The sequence below is a fragment of the Schistocerca serialis genome, chromosome 8 (genome assembly GCF_023864345.2).
Source record: "Schistocerca serialis cubense isolate TAMUIC-IGC-003099 chromosome 8, iqSchSeri2.2, whole genome shotgun sequence".
NCBI classification, from domain to species: domain Eukaryota; kingdom Metazoa; phylum Arthropoda; class Insecta; order Orthoptera; family Acrididae; genus Schistocerca; species Schistocerca serialis.
The window spans coordinates 629,346,239-629,360,011 of record NC_064645.1 but is presented as its reverse complement, the minus strand read 5'-3'; the positions used below and the strand labels follow the sequence as shown (position 1 = coordinate 629,360,011).

Genomic DNA, 13,773 nt, shown 5'->3' with positions numbered 1-13,773 from the left:
GCCAAAGATCCCAGAATGGAGGGTTATACAGCAGTGGAAGAAATATATCATCAGCAATACAAAAATGTTGCATGATGTTTCTGTGCACAACAGCAGTTTTCAAATGAAAGACAAAAATTAATGTTGTATAACTTCATAGATAAAAAATCTACTCACCAAGCAGCAACAAGAGAAAAAAACATATAAGAGTTAAGAAAGCATGTAAACTTTTGGAGCCAGTCGCTGCTTCTTCTGGCAGAAGAGTTAAAGAAAGGGAAGAAGGGTGAAGGAACAGGACTGATGAGATTCAGGAAATGGGGAAGGTTACAGAAAAGTCACCCTGAAACCCCCTCCCACCACACGCCACTTCCCCTTACCTGTCTACCACATACACTGCACTTAGCCCTCCACTCTTATTAACTAGTGCATGAAGGTTCTTCAGTAATCTCTGTCTTTAGTAACCTCTGTCTTGCTTATTACCCTATCTTCCACAATTAAGCTCTCAGGTTTTCAAATTTTGTCTGCTGCAGTCCCTAACAGTCTGTCTTTCCTTTTCATCCTGTTCGGTAAGTCTCCCTTGACCCGAGGTTCCAGGAAACTTTTCCATAGCCCTCCGCACTATTTAAATCTCACTAGTCCTTTTCCCTCATCCTTCTTCCTACCCCTTAAACCCTTCAGTCAGAAGAAGTTATATTATATTTTTAAAAAATTGATTATTTTTGTAGAAAAATTAATATTGATAATATTTGTGACAAAATAAAAGCATTTTCTTACCAGTCACAAAAAAAGCATTTTGTCTGCTGCAGTCCCTAACAGTCTGTCTTTCCTTTTCATCCTGTTCGGTAAGTCTCCCTTGACCCGAGGTTCCAGGAAGCTTTTCCATAGCCCTCCGCACTATTTAAATCTCACTAGTCCTTTTCCCTCATCCTTCTTCCTACCCCTTAAACCCTTCAGTCAGAAGAAGTTATATTATATTTTAAAAAAAATGATTATTTTTGTAGAAAAATTAATATTGATAATATTTGTGACAAAATAAAAGCATTTTCTTACCAGCCACAAAAAAAGGAACTTCAGCAAGGCCAATAAACGAAGAAGGGGGGGGGGGGGGGGGAGGTGAAGATTGTGCAAACAATGAGGATGCAACAACAAACTAACACAAAAGACTGCTACTCACCATGTAGCGAAGCTGCTGAGTCACAGACAGGTTAACAAAAAGACTACCAAATACTTAAGTTTTTGGCCAGAAGGCCTTCTTCTGAAAAAGACAACACACACACATCCAAGCAAATGCAGCTTGCACACACATGATCACTGTCTTAGACTGCAGATGACTGGTCTCGGCAGCCCGAGACAGTGGTCATGTGCGTGTGAACCACATTTGCTTGAATATGTGTGGTAGATTTTTTGTTGTGCCTGTTGTGACTCCACATCTCCGCTATATGGTGAGTAGCTATATATCCTGTTCACAATATTATTGTTATTCTATCCTGGATTTTTCATTGTTTAATACAAACAACTCATTTTTTTGCTACTTATACCCACTAATAAGCAGCAGTATTTTCTTTTTGGCAATAAAACTTCCTGTGAAGTGCTCCTTATGGACTCAGACTTTACTCGGAGTACTTACATACATACTGACTTTCATTAACATTTCATGCTGAAGCTAACCATTCAACCTTATTGTATGCCAGTGAACAAAACTTTTCACTCTACTCCAGCAATATAACCTTCTTAAAAGAAACAAGAAAATACCTCTCTCTTTATCATGCACTTTAGATTGGTGTGCATTAATCACCTGTTGTGCAAAACGTGATTTCCTTAAGTCATGTCCTGATATTAGGTTCTTAAGTCACCTGTCAACTCAAACTCTGCACCTACTGCTGAGGCACTGCAACACTCTTCATTTTACCCAACCTTGCAGACATGGTTTGGAGCAACTTTCATTGCCTACAACACACATTTGTATAACCTTTCATGACCATTTACTCGGTTTTATTTTAATGAAGAAATTAAAAATTTCTTCATGCTGGAGAGTTAACCATACTTATAAATACATCTAGCTTTTAACAGTTTACATTATTCTGTTAGTAAGTAGCAATAACCACTGATCAGCATTGATGGTAGTTTTCCTGTATAGCACCAAACAAAGGAAATACACTATAGTAGTTTCATATCAAATGGTTGTAAATGAACTTCACCATAGCTCCAAATAAAATGGCAAAAATCATTATTACAGAGTTACTACTCACCATCTGTGATTTGACAGACTTCTTATCTGGTTTCTTTTGCTGGCTACTTTTCCCTTCATCTAATTCCATGTCAATCGTATCGAACAGTGATTTCTCCAAACCACATTTCTCTTTTGCACACTCACTATTAAAAGTGAATAACTGGCTTGCAACTCGTGTTCTTGTTACTTGCAAAGAAAGATAACAGTGAATGTAGTAGAAATGAAATTTGTGATACAGTAAGAGCTATTTCACAGATGGATTGTGAAATTTTATTGAAATGCCATAAAAAGAAATTATGTTCATTTGAACATAGGTGGAGTTAGAGAATTGCAGTCACAAATATGAATCCATATAGTAATATTTCCTTAGATTACAATGAAATTTACACACTCCAAAGTTTGCTTTGAGCACCACAGTCTTTTACTAGGCTTGGTTCTATTAGAAGTGGTATGCCATTGCCTTCCCCTAATCTTTAGAGTGACTTACTCATCAACTTACAGGAGAACTTACAACTTAATCAGTACTCCAACCCACAGTGCAATTCAGCATTTTTCACATTAGTAAACGCTGCTAGAGGTGACAGAAATGGTAAGTGACAGATAAAAGTCCTAGAACTGCCTGGAGATCACATCTGCAACCTATGAATTCACTGTCTGTCGTCACTTTATCACTGTGCAACACACCATCATGAAATATAATTAAATATTAATATCATTTTCTTGAAATGGTACAAAAACAGTAACAGTTGTTTTGAGTTAAATTTAGAAATTCAAAATTATGAATTAACATAAGGCTTACATTATTTTCAGTTCACTTGCATTCATAGTCCTGTAATATTTTTTTTAAAAAAAGACAACATATTCTGCCTTGGTTGTTATCAAAAGGTTTTGTAATTTTGGCCTACTATGCTGTTTTCAAATGACAGTTCACTCTATAGTTTGCCAATTTGTATCATTCTGTATAAGTACTAGATAAACTGCTACTCACTGTTGAGAGAATGAATGTGTGTGTGTGTGTGTGTGTGTGTGTGTGTGTGTTTCCTTTTCTGAAGAAGGCTCTGGCCTAAAGCTAATGTGTAACTGTCTTTTCATAGTGCCTGTCTGGTCTTAACATTTGATCTTTATGGTGAGTAGCAATTTATCCATTCCTTATATTATTGATACTGAAACCTGGAGATTCCATTGTTTGAATGTGTATAATTCCTTTTAAATGGAATCCTCACCATTTATGTACAAGAACACAGCATTTCATGCAGTACTTACTATTAAATCCATGTCATCTGGGCGCATAATTTCCACAATGTGTCCCAGGTTTGACCTGGAGGATGCATTGTGGAAATCATCTGCGTAGATATCTTGTATTCAGTTGTAATTATTACATGAAGTGCTATGTTTTTTCACGTATAGGTTGATGACTCCTGTCTTCTTATACAAATGGAATATGTGAGCACAGTTGAAACAAGAACAGTGTCTTCTTGGAAGGTACAATACACATTGACACACTTTTTGTAGTGACCTATTCCTTGAAAATGGCATGATAGGCAGAAATCACAACCTTGATGAATAAATTCATTTAATAAAAATCCAGGAGGAAAATTTTGTACTTTCTGAAGTAAAGCTTACATAATGGTGTTGAAGAGTAAAAGAAGTGGAAACATGCTACTCATAGGGGTTATATAATTGCAGGAATATTACTTTAATTTAGAAAATTGAAATGGCGTATTTGATTTCAAGTAGCAGGTTCTACACCTACAATCAAGATTCAGAACATAACAAGTGCAAATGTTACTCAGGCAGATCAAACAGAAGAATAAATTTGAAATGTAAGTACTAATCTGGCCACAGTACTCAGATGTTGTCATTCACACTGACATTATTGTGGTTGTAAGTTTCAGAGCAGCTCTCACCATCTGTCTTTTTCAATGGATGAAATGCATTGTCTTTTTATTTATCAATGCCACATGAATTAGGTCAAGTGGTTTCATATTAATAAACCCTATGCTATCAATAATCCTAGGAACATGAGAGAAATTTATAAATGAAATATGTCCTACGAAGAATTGAAGACAATTTTTCTTGTTCTGTCCTCACATAAACCTCTAATTTTAATATTAATATGTTAACAAAATTCACCACAAAGTCACAGATGTAAGCAGTAATGTTGATGCATATCAAAATAGCATGGGTGGTTTGAAAAGTTCTTGGAATCACCATGAGAGGTCAGTGCTAGCCCAATGAGTTGTTCATGTGATATTCATTGGACTGCTGCCTGTAAACACATGCCACATCAGTGCTCTTGGAAGAGAGCTGTGGTTGTGACGTGGCTCTGTTGTTGTTCCCACATAGTGACTTGCGAAGATGGAAAAAAATCGAGATTCGAGCAGTGATTAAGTACTTTGTAAAGAAAGGTATGAAAGCACAGGACATTCATGACGATTTCCAGAATACACTGGGGGACTCTGATCCTTCATATTCAACTGTTGCCAAGTGGACAAATGAATTTATATTTGGTAGGGAGAGCTTATATGATGATCCGCTCAGTGGTTGACCAAGATGTGTCACTACTATAGAAATCATTGCAAAAGTGCAGAAAATGGTCATCGAGGATTGCTGATTTAAAGTGCGTGAAATTAGTCATGCTTGGCAAATGTCATCTGAAAGGGTATATCACATTTCATGTGAAGAATTAGAAATGAAAAAATTATCTGCAAGATGGGTGCTGCGACTCTTTGACACTGGATCAAAAACGCATGCTGTCGCCATGGCAATATTACACGAACTAAGGTATGAATTGTTGCCACATGTGTCTTATTCACCTGATATGGTTCCATCACACTTCCATCTCTTCCCAAAACTGAAAATTTTTCTTGGTGGATGAAGATTCACTTCAATCAAAGAATTGATAGCCAGAGTAGACAACTATTTTGCAGGTCTGGAGGAAACTCATTTTCGAGATAGGATCAATGCGCTGGAACATCACTGGACCAACTGCATTAATCTACAAGGAGACTACATTGAACAATTAAAAAAGTTTCAGTGATGTAAGTACTTTTTTCTATTCCATTTCGAGAACTTTTCAAACCACTCTCGTATTATCTTGAGGCAGCCAAAATATTAGCACAGATGTGACTTTTATTGAATTTGAAAAACATTATTTAAACAATTTTTGGTCAGAGACTAAGGAAGATAGAATAAAAAGTGAATTCCTAAATGGGCCTTATGTCAGAGAAGTTAGTGGTTAGATGAAAGATTTCTGTGAACAACAGTTAAAAACACTAGAACGTTTTGATAACCCACTTGATGAACTGATTCTGATTGATTATTTAAATGGGAGGGTACCAAACAATGTCCAATGGAGATTAACAGTTTCTATGACATGTAGGCAAGTTAGTCAGGTCATGGGAAAGAACTGAAAGAGAAAGAGATAGACAAAGCAAATATGACCATCACCAGGGTGGGGTGTGGTCTCAAGATTATCATGGGGAAAGACATAGGAGGAGGGAGCTACAAAATTATAGAAATGATTATCAGGGGATACTAATAGGAGGGAAAACTGCTGGAATGACAGAAAAAGAAATGAAAATAGGCAACATGAACAGACAGTCGATTTTATAACAGGAGGACAGAAACAGAAGAAGTAGTCACAGAAACTGAGGGACATCCAAGTCATGGCCTGTCAATCTGGGATGAGAAAAATGCATGAAAATTAGGATAATGGTTCAGAAGAGGAGAAAGAAGGATTCACAAATGAGATCCCACCATGGTAGTAATAGGAGAATATGCCAGGTTAATAGATTTAATTTTGATGGGGAATTTTAGGATGCCATACTAAGTGACATGAAAGATGGGGATGTTTGGACAAACCTTTTTGATGAATCTAGTAGGCAGTCTGTGTCAGCAGAAGAGATAGTGAATAATGAGTATGATTAATATGGAATTGTAAGATTAATGGGCAACAGTGATGTAGAGGGGGTTATAAACCAGTTATTGCTAAAGTTGAAGGTTTTGAAACAATGATCATATACTGAAAGGGAAAGAAAGCAAGAAATATAGTACTTGTGAAGAGAATATTGAGATTATTATTGATGTTTGTACTATGGATATTGAAAAAATGGAGACAGATAGTTATGTTACAGATGTCAATGTCAATAGTGAGGTTTCTGACATTGAAGAATGGAAAGTTTTGTACTTTGTGAGGAATTAGATGGGATGATTTATGTTGAAGTGGAGGAGGAAAAAATATTGAGAAATGATACTAAGGACTCAGATGTAAGTGGTAGAGAAGAACAGAAGAATATTGGGGAAGTAAAAGACAATCAGGTCATACATGCAGACATCAGTAAAATAGTGTCCACTTGTAATGATGTAAAAAACAAAGTGGACTTATTGGAGATAAAATATTAAAGTTAATGTGGTGTCCTCAAAGAGGTTTGTCAAGATTTGCACCAGACTCATGAATGGGTTCTAAAACTAAATAATGAGTTAACAGACTGTAATGTACCTTTGCAACTGTTAGTAGAAGAAGAGTTATCAGAAGAAGAGAAAGATATGGAATTGAAAGAAATAGAAAGTGATTTGATACTTTTGCAACTGATAGTAGAAGAAGAGTTATCAGAAGAGAAAGGTATGGAATTGAAAGAAATAGAAAGCGATTTGATACATGAAGCTAGAAGTAAAGGTGAAAGTGATGTGCAAGGGAGTCCATACTTTTGTGTACATACAGATAATTGGAAAGGGAATTGCCTGATTGACACTGGACATCCTATAAGTGGAATCTTGGGAAAGTTAAAGGGTATGATAAATAATGGGGAAAATTTTCTTGAATAACCAGTAACTGGGATTAAGATCAAAGTTGTTACAGGGAGATATAGTGAGACAGTGAAAAGACAATTTTTATCATCATTTGAAATAAATAATATTTCTTTTGTACAAGGTTGCTTAGTGATAGAGGATTTGAATGAAAATTTGAATTTGGCCTTGGACTGGATTATAAAAGTGATATTTGGTTTGAACTAGGGTGACATGAAGTTAATATTCACAGGCCCAAAAAGTGAAATTTGCTCTAAAATAGATTTAGTAATGATAAATAACAGTAACAGTAGTTACCAAATCAGGGGGGAGGAGGGGTGGTGGAACAGTTGTGTGAAAGGGTTTGCTAAGGGATCACTACGAGAAAGATAAGGGTTTATGTGATGATGATAAGGTAAATGAAACATATAGTGAATTGACAGCAGAAAAGGTAGGGGAATTTGAGAAGTTGAGATCAAAGGAAAAAGAACAAGTAAGGAATTTTGTGGGATTATTGTGTCATCTGTGATGGAAAACCAGGGAGTGAGGAATTACCAATGTAAGCTAAATTTCAGACCACATGGATCCACCTTTATCAAGTGCTATGGTTTACCTGTTTACAAAAGGAAGGTGTTGAAAATGAACTGTAGAATATGTAAAAATGTAATGTAAGAAAGAGAAGTTGTAGTTGGTGTAGTAACCTGTCAGTAGTAGGCCTGAAACTTTAGACTCCAGATATTTAAATAAATATTTAGCGAGAGAAGCAGATCACCCAGGAAAAATATAAACAAATTATTAAGTAAATTCTAAGGTATTGAGCTTATGTCTGGCTTATATTTGACTTCTGAATTCCATCAAATTGTGATAGATCCTGCATTCTAATGTGATGGGAGATATTTTCCATACTGTGTGTGGTACTATTTGGCCTAAATGTTTTTGTGGAAGAATTTATTCAGTTTGTTTTCGGAAGTGAACTTTTGGCAAAATTGACTATTTATGTGGCTGATAGTTTGATAATTGGAAAAAATTTGAAAGAACATCTTGCAACTTTAAGATTGGTAGGGAAGAAGTTAAGGAAAGGAAGAACTTTGAAACTAGAAAAGTGTAAATTTACTGTGAAACAACTAAATTTTCTTGGCAACAGCATTACTGAAAAGGGAATTTTGCATCACAGGGATAAAATCTTAGTCTTAGTCATTTCCAAAACTATAAGCAATGAAAGAATTAAGCTCATTTTTTGGGACAGCTAACTTTTATAGAAAATACATAAAGATGCAGGCCTTTAATGCACCATGTTTAATCTACCTTTTAAGGAAAAATACCATATGGAAGTGGAGTGAAGTATGCCAGCTAGCTTTTGATGAGATAAAGGAACAACACTGTAAAATAAAAATCCTACACATACCTGATTTTTCATTATCATTTTGTCTGACGACAAACACTAGAGATTCTGGATTAGGAGTACATCTATTGGAAGACAAGATAGCTGATTGGAAAACAGAGCATCATTCAATTGGCTTGCAAGCAGAACACTTCAAAGAAGGAACTTCTGGTCATTGTATGGGGGTTTATGAAATTTGGAACTATTTACTTGGACAGAAAATCATTGTTTTTTTCTGATCACAAAGTTCTGCATTATATCCAGGAGTATAAGTTAAATTTTTAGATAAATTGGTAAAACAACAATCTATTGAAAATTATCCCTTAATGCAGTAGTTAAGATAATAAATAATCATATATTTAAAAATGATGTCCAGTTTTGGCGTTTATGCTGGCCATCTCCAGATCTATGGCATGATATGACTGAATTTGTCAGTGCACAGTACAGTTGCAGCAAAGTCTTCATCCATATGGTGCCGTAAATATGAAGTTTGCCAGCATAATGGCCAAAACTGGTCATCATTTTTAAATAATGATTATCTGTGATCTTCCACTGACACAGCAGAATTTGAGATGTGCAGTCTATCTGCAACTGTTTGATTATACAGTAAAATATATAAAAGGGAAAAAAAACTGTAATTGCAGATGCTTTATCTAGGTTATATACAAGGGGTGAAGGTGGTAATGGGAAATGGGAGGGAGAAGGAAGTTCCAAAATTATGTGCACAAAAGGAGTAAAAGATGAGAGATTAGAAGGCTTTGTAACTAATTTATCAGGAATCAGAATAATGATGAACACTGGAAACTAGTGAAAAGTTTCTTAAGAGAGAAGGAGTATGAGAAAGTTCGGCTGTATTACCAGGTATATAAGATAATTTTTTTTCACAGATGTAGTCTGAATAGTGACAGCTGGAAAGTTAGTTGGCCAGAGCAGCACACTGATGCTCTTGTAAAATATACACATAAAAATTTTGGGCATTGTGGGTCCCTAAAATGTATTGATAAAAACATGGATTTCCACAATATTGCTAAGAGAGATAGAAAGTGTTTAGCTGTGGTAGGTACCAATGTGTAAAAGTCAGCATTCAGACATGTAAAGGATACTTACATAGTTTTACTCCAAAAAAGCAAATGGATGTAGTAGGAACTGCTCTGTTCAGCCAGCTCCCAAAGAAAAGGTTGGTAGTTGAGAGGGGGTACAGCTTCTAATGCTCTGGATGACTTAAAGTGGTGAAGTATGCGTATAAACTCCCACTTCTTTAACCATAAGACTTACTTGAGATCGTCAGTCGACTTTCCTTGCTGGTTAGCTTGCTGCTAAAACCTCCTTTTCTCTTCTTCTCCAAAGTATATTTGCTAGGAACAGGAATTTCTCAAGACTCTTTCTACTTATAAAATTAAGCAGATATACAGAGTTTCTTTTGCTTCACTTCATGATGTTCTTTCACTATACCTTCCATAATGCGACCGGTAAACACTTGTCGGTGCTGTTTGACCACCGCAATGAGAGTAAAATATTTACTCAGTAAATAATGTTACGCAGAGAAATTCTACATGGGAATGTTAGTATCACTCAATGTTAATTGTTATAGTTATGAAACCTAACACATGTCATGTCATGATTAACCAAATATTCTCCTTAATTTGTAAATGCTGAGAATCTTAAACATATGGAGGGATCTACCAACAAAAAAAGAATTGTTACAACAGAAAAGTTGTTAATGTTGAGTTCCTGGTATTATTTACAATCATGAAGTAGTTACAGTGACTGCAGTGGTAATTAGCTAAGTTGGTGTAAAACCATAAAAATTAAGAAAGTAATAAACAAATAAATATTAAAAGGTAATTCTCACTTTACTGGACCTGTTGTAGACATCAACACTACACAAGCGCCTGGAAAACTATTTGGAACATTTATGGGTTATTAAATGTGGCTGTAATAAGTTAAATCTTATGAATCTACAATTATCCATTGTGTGGTGCACCATATCAGATTTTAAATATTTAATCTTTTGTCAATGATAAATGATGTCTAGATAGTTACATAGCCTTCTTACTGTCAATTGAATGATCTTACTATATTTTGGTTATCTCTGCACTTACTAAAAACTACTTATCTGTATTTGTATTTGTATTTCTTTATTGTTCCTGTAAACTGTGTTTAGGTACATATTTTGCACAAACGATATAGGACAAGTCAGGTTGGTACAGTATATACATCATCATACACATTGTTATTTTGAAAGGATAAATAATTAAAAATTATTCAAAACATGTTGAATATTGATGAGAAATTTAATATAATAAAATAAAATGATAGACGTATTAAGAATATTTGAGCAATTACACTACACTTTTCTGATACACTAAAAACTCGGAAACAGAATAGAAGCAGTGGTCAAGCAAGTACTCTTTCAGTTTCACTTTTAACTTTTGTAAATTTTGCATATGTTTTAAATAGGATGGCATGTGATTGTACAGCATTATGCCAGTATGATACACTCCTCTCTTACAAATGTTTGTACTTACTGTATTGACATGCAAGTAATGTTTCTAACTAGGATCATGAGGGTGGTAATCACAGTTATACTTGAAGATATTTCCATCTTTTAAAATACTTCCTTTTGTGAAATTTAATATTTCATACATATATAAGCAAGGAAGAGCCAGTATACTGAGATTTTTAAATATTGGTCTACAGGAGTATCTGTACTTAGCATGGTTTATTTTTATAACAATCTTTTTCTGTAGCCTAAATGTTTTGTTTGGGTCTACGGATTTCCCCCAAAAGATAATGTCGTACATCAGCAGTGACTGAATACTGCCATGGTACATTGTGATCACAGACACACGGCTTGTATTTTGTCCGAGGATTCTTACTGCGTACGTAAGTGTGTTTAGCTTTTTATTTACATGGTTAAGATGTGTCTACCATTTTAGGTTTTGCTGTATATGTATACCTAAAAATTTTGTGTCGCTCACAGATGAGACAGTTTTTCCATCAATTTTAAAAATTGGTCTTGCAGGATGTAGTTTCTGTGAATTGTGAAAAATTGACTGTCACTGTTTTTTCATTATTTATTATTAGCTTGTTTGTTCTGAACCATTGTGTCAAATTTTGTATTATACCTGTAGCTGTTTTTTGTAGGCTTTCCTCAACACGTGATTTGATTAGGATATTTGTGTCATCTGCAAAAAGTACTGTTGTCCCTTCAGTTATTTTTTCTGACAAATCATTAACATAAAGAATGAAAAGAATTGGCCCAAGGACTGACCCTTGAGGAATTCCATATGTAATGTTTTGTGCATTACTGTAAAAATTACAATTTTTTTGTGTTTTTATGTATTTGTATTTTATTTGAGTGATCTGTTGATGGTCATGAAGGTAGGAATGTATCCACTTATTTGGCAGGCCTCGTATTCCATAATTACCTAGCTTCTGCAACAGAGTATTATGATCGATTACATCGAAGGCTTTACTATGGACAAGAAATATGCCAGACACATGTTGCTTATTATCTACTGCAGTTAGAATTTCATTTAAGAAGGTATAAATAGCTGACTGTGTTGATCTGCCGGTTCTGAATCCATGTTGCGCATCACTTATTATGTTTTCTTTATTTAGAAAGGCTGTCAGCCTTCTAAGAAATAGTTTTTCAAGAATTTTACCAAAGTCTGACAATACTGATACAGGTCTATAGTTTGCAGCTTCATGTTTGTCCCCTTTCTTGTACAGTGGTGTCACTTTTGCCATTTTCAGATTTTTCTGGAATATACCACTCACGAATTATGAATTGAAAATATCCGTTAGTGGTTCTATGATAGATGTTACACTTGCTTTGATGATAATATCTGGTATTTCATCAGTACCTGCTGAATACTTATTGGGTAACCTTTTTATAATGACAGATAATTCCTCAGGTGCTGTTGGAGAAATGAATAGGGTTCTTGTAAGGATTTTTGTATCTGACTGGAGTGTATTGCTGTATGGTTGTGGGTTGTAATGTTTGGTAATCAGGTGGTGTGCAACATTAGAAAAGTAGTTGTTAAATTTATTAGCCATTACTGCGGTATTGATTATTTTATTGTTGTTTTCATGGAGTTCTATATTTTTGTGGGCTAATGATGTAGTACCTGTTTCTCTTTTTATGATACTCCAGGTTGCTTTAGTCTTATTCCTGGAATTTTTTATTTGTTTGTCGTTTTCCATTTTATTTGCTTTTGTTATAACTTGTCTAAGTATTTGTTTATATTGTTTAAAGTAGTTGATAAATACAGGATTTGTGGTTTGCTTTGAGTATTCATATAAGCTCCTTTTATTCTGGCATGATATTTTTATTCCTGTTGGGAGAGGGAGAGAATAAAAGAAACACAGAGGGAGAGGGAGAGGGAGAGGGAGGGCGGGGGGGGGGGGGGGGGGGAGAAAGAGAGAGAGAGAGAGAGAGAGAGAGAGAGAGAGATTGTTGCCACAGATGAAAAGTTAGCAAACATTTTACACAGTCAGGATAATAAGAGTAGACGATCTTAATTTTGAAGTTTCTGTGCACTTTTGTGCCGTCATGTGTTTATTCACTTATGGCATTACACACTAAACATTATTATTTGAACTTCATAAATTGAGTCACACCAGACCTTTTATGTACAATTGGTTGTCTGTCTGAGTCATGACTCACATTTGTCCTTTTTGCACTTATAGAGAGATGTTTATTTATCAGCTAATGCTGCTGTTTCACAAGTTGAATACATGAGTGAGTTATTGTATAACTATTATATACATTTTCAATGGAAAATATCTTTTTGTATACACCTATGTGAAGATTATACAAGAAGTATGATTGCCAATCCAAACTGTCCCTGAAAGTTGCAACCCAAACTGTCTTGAAATGCTGGTGTCTGTGATTTCTGCTCAGTATATTATTGCTCATTTTTACTATATGCATCTTAGTTTGCATAACAACTGACCTGAAATGAGTCATCACTAAACTGTTGATCCAGAGGTGTATACAGACGTGAATAGTCTGAATAACCTCAACTGACCTGGCTACTACCATTCAGTTCGCTATGTCCACTCAGAAAATATAATTTCTTATAATTGACAACTTTATATTTACTGGATTAACTTGCATTATGATACAAGCAGAGAAACATACTCTTGGTTACAGATTATGTATACATAAATATAACAATTATGAAATGGCTAGATTGCTATTTATCAAAATAATGAAATGCTGAGTTTCAAGCATGCACAACGATAAAACTGTTACAAACTGAACTTTTAGCCAGAACCTTCTTCAAAAAAGAAAGGACACACACACAAATTCACACAAGAAGGCACACGTCTCTCTCTCTCTCTCTCTCTCTCTCTCACACACACACACACAAAACTGCTATCTCTG

General features: G+C 35.0%; 1 protein-coding gene across 1 annotated transcript in view; it reads right to left on the bottom strand.

The window, feature by feature from the left end:
• LOC126416484 (cilia- and flagella-associated protein 70-like) overlaps window positions 1–13,773 on the bottom strand; it is a 282,811-nt gene that overhangs the window by 230,518 nt on the left and 38,520 nt on the right. The window contains exon 3 of the mRNA XM_050084221.1: window positions 2,229–2,395. Coding sequence (XP_049940178.1) covers window positions 2,229–2,395 — 167 coding nt within the window. The remainder of the gene's footprint in view (window positions 1–2,228; window positions 2,396–13,773) is intronic.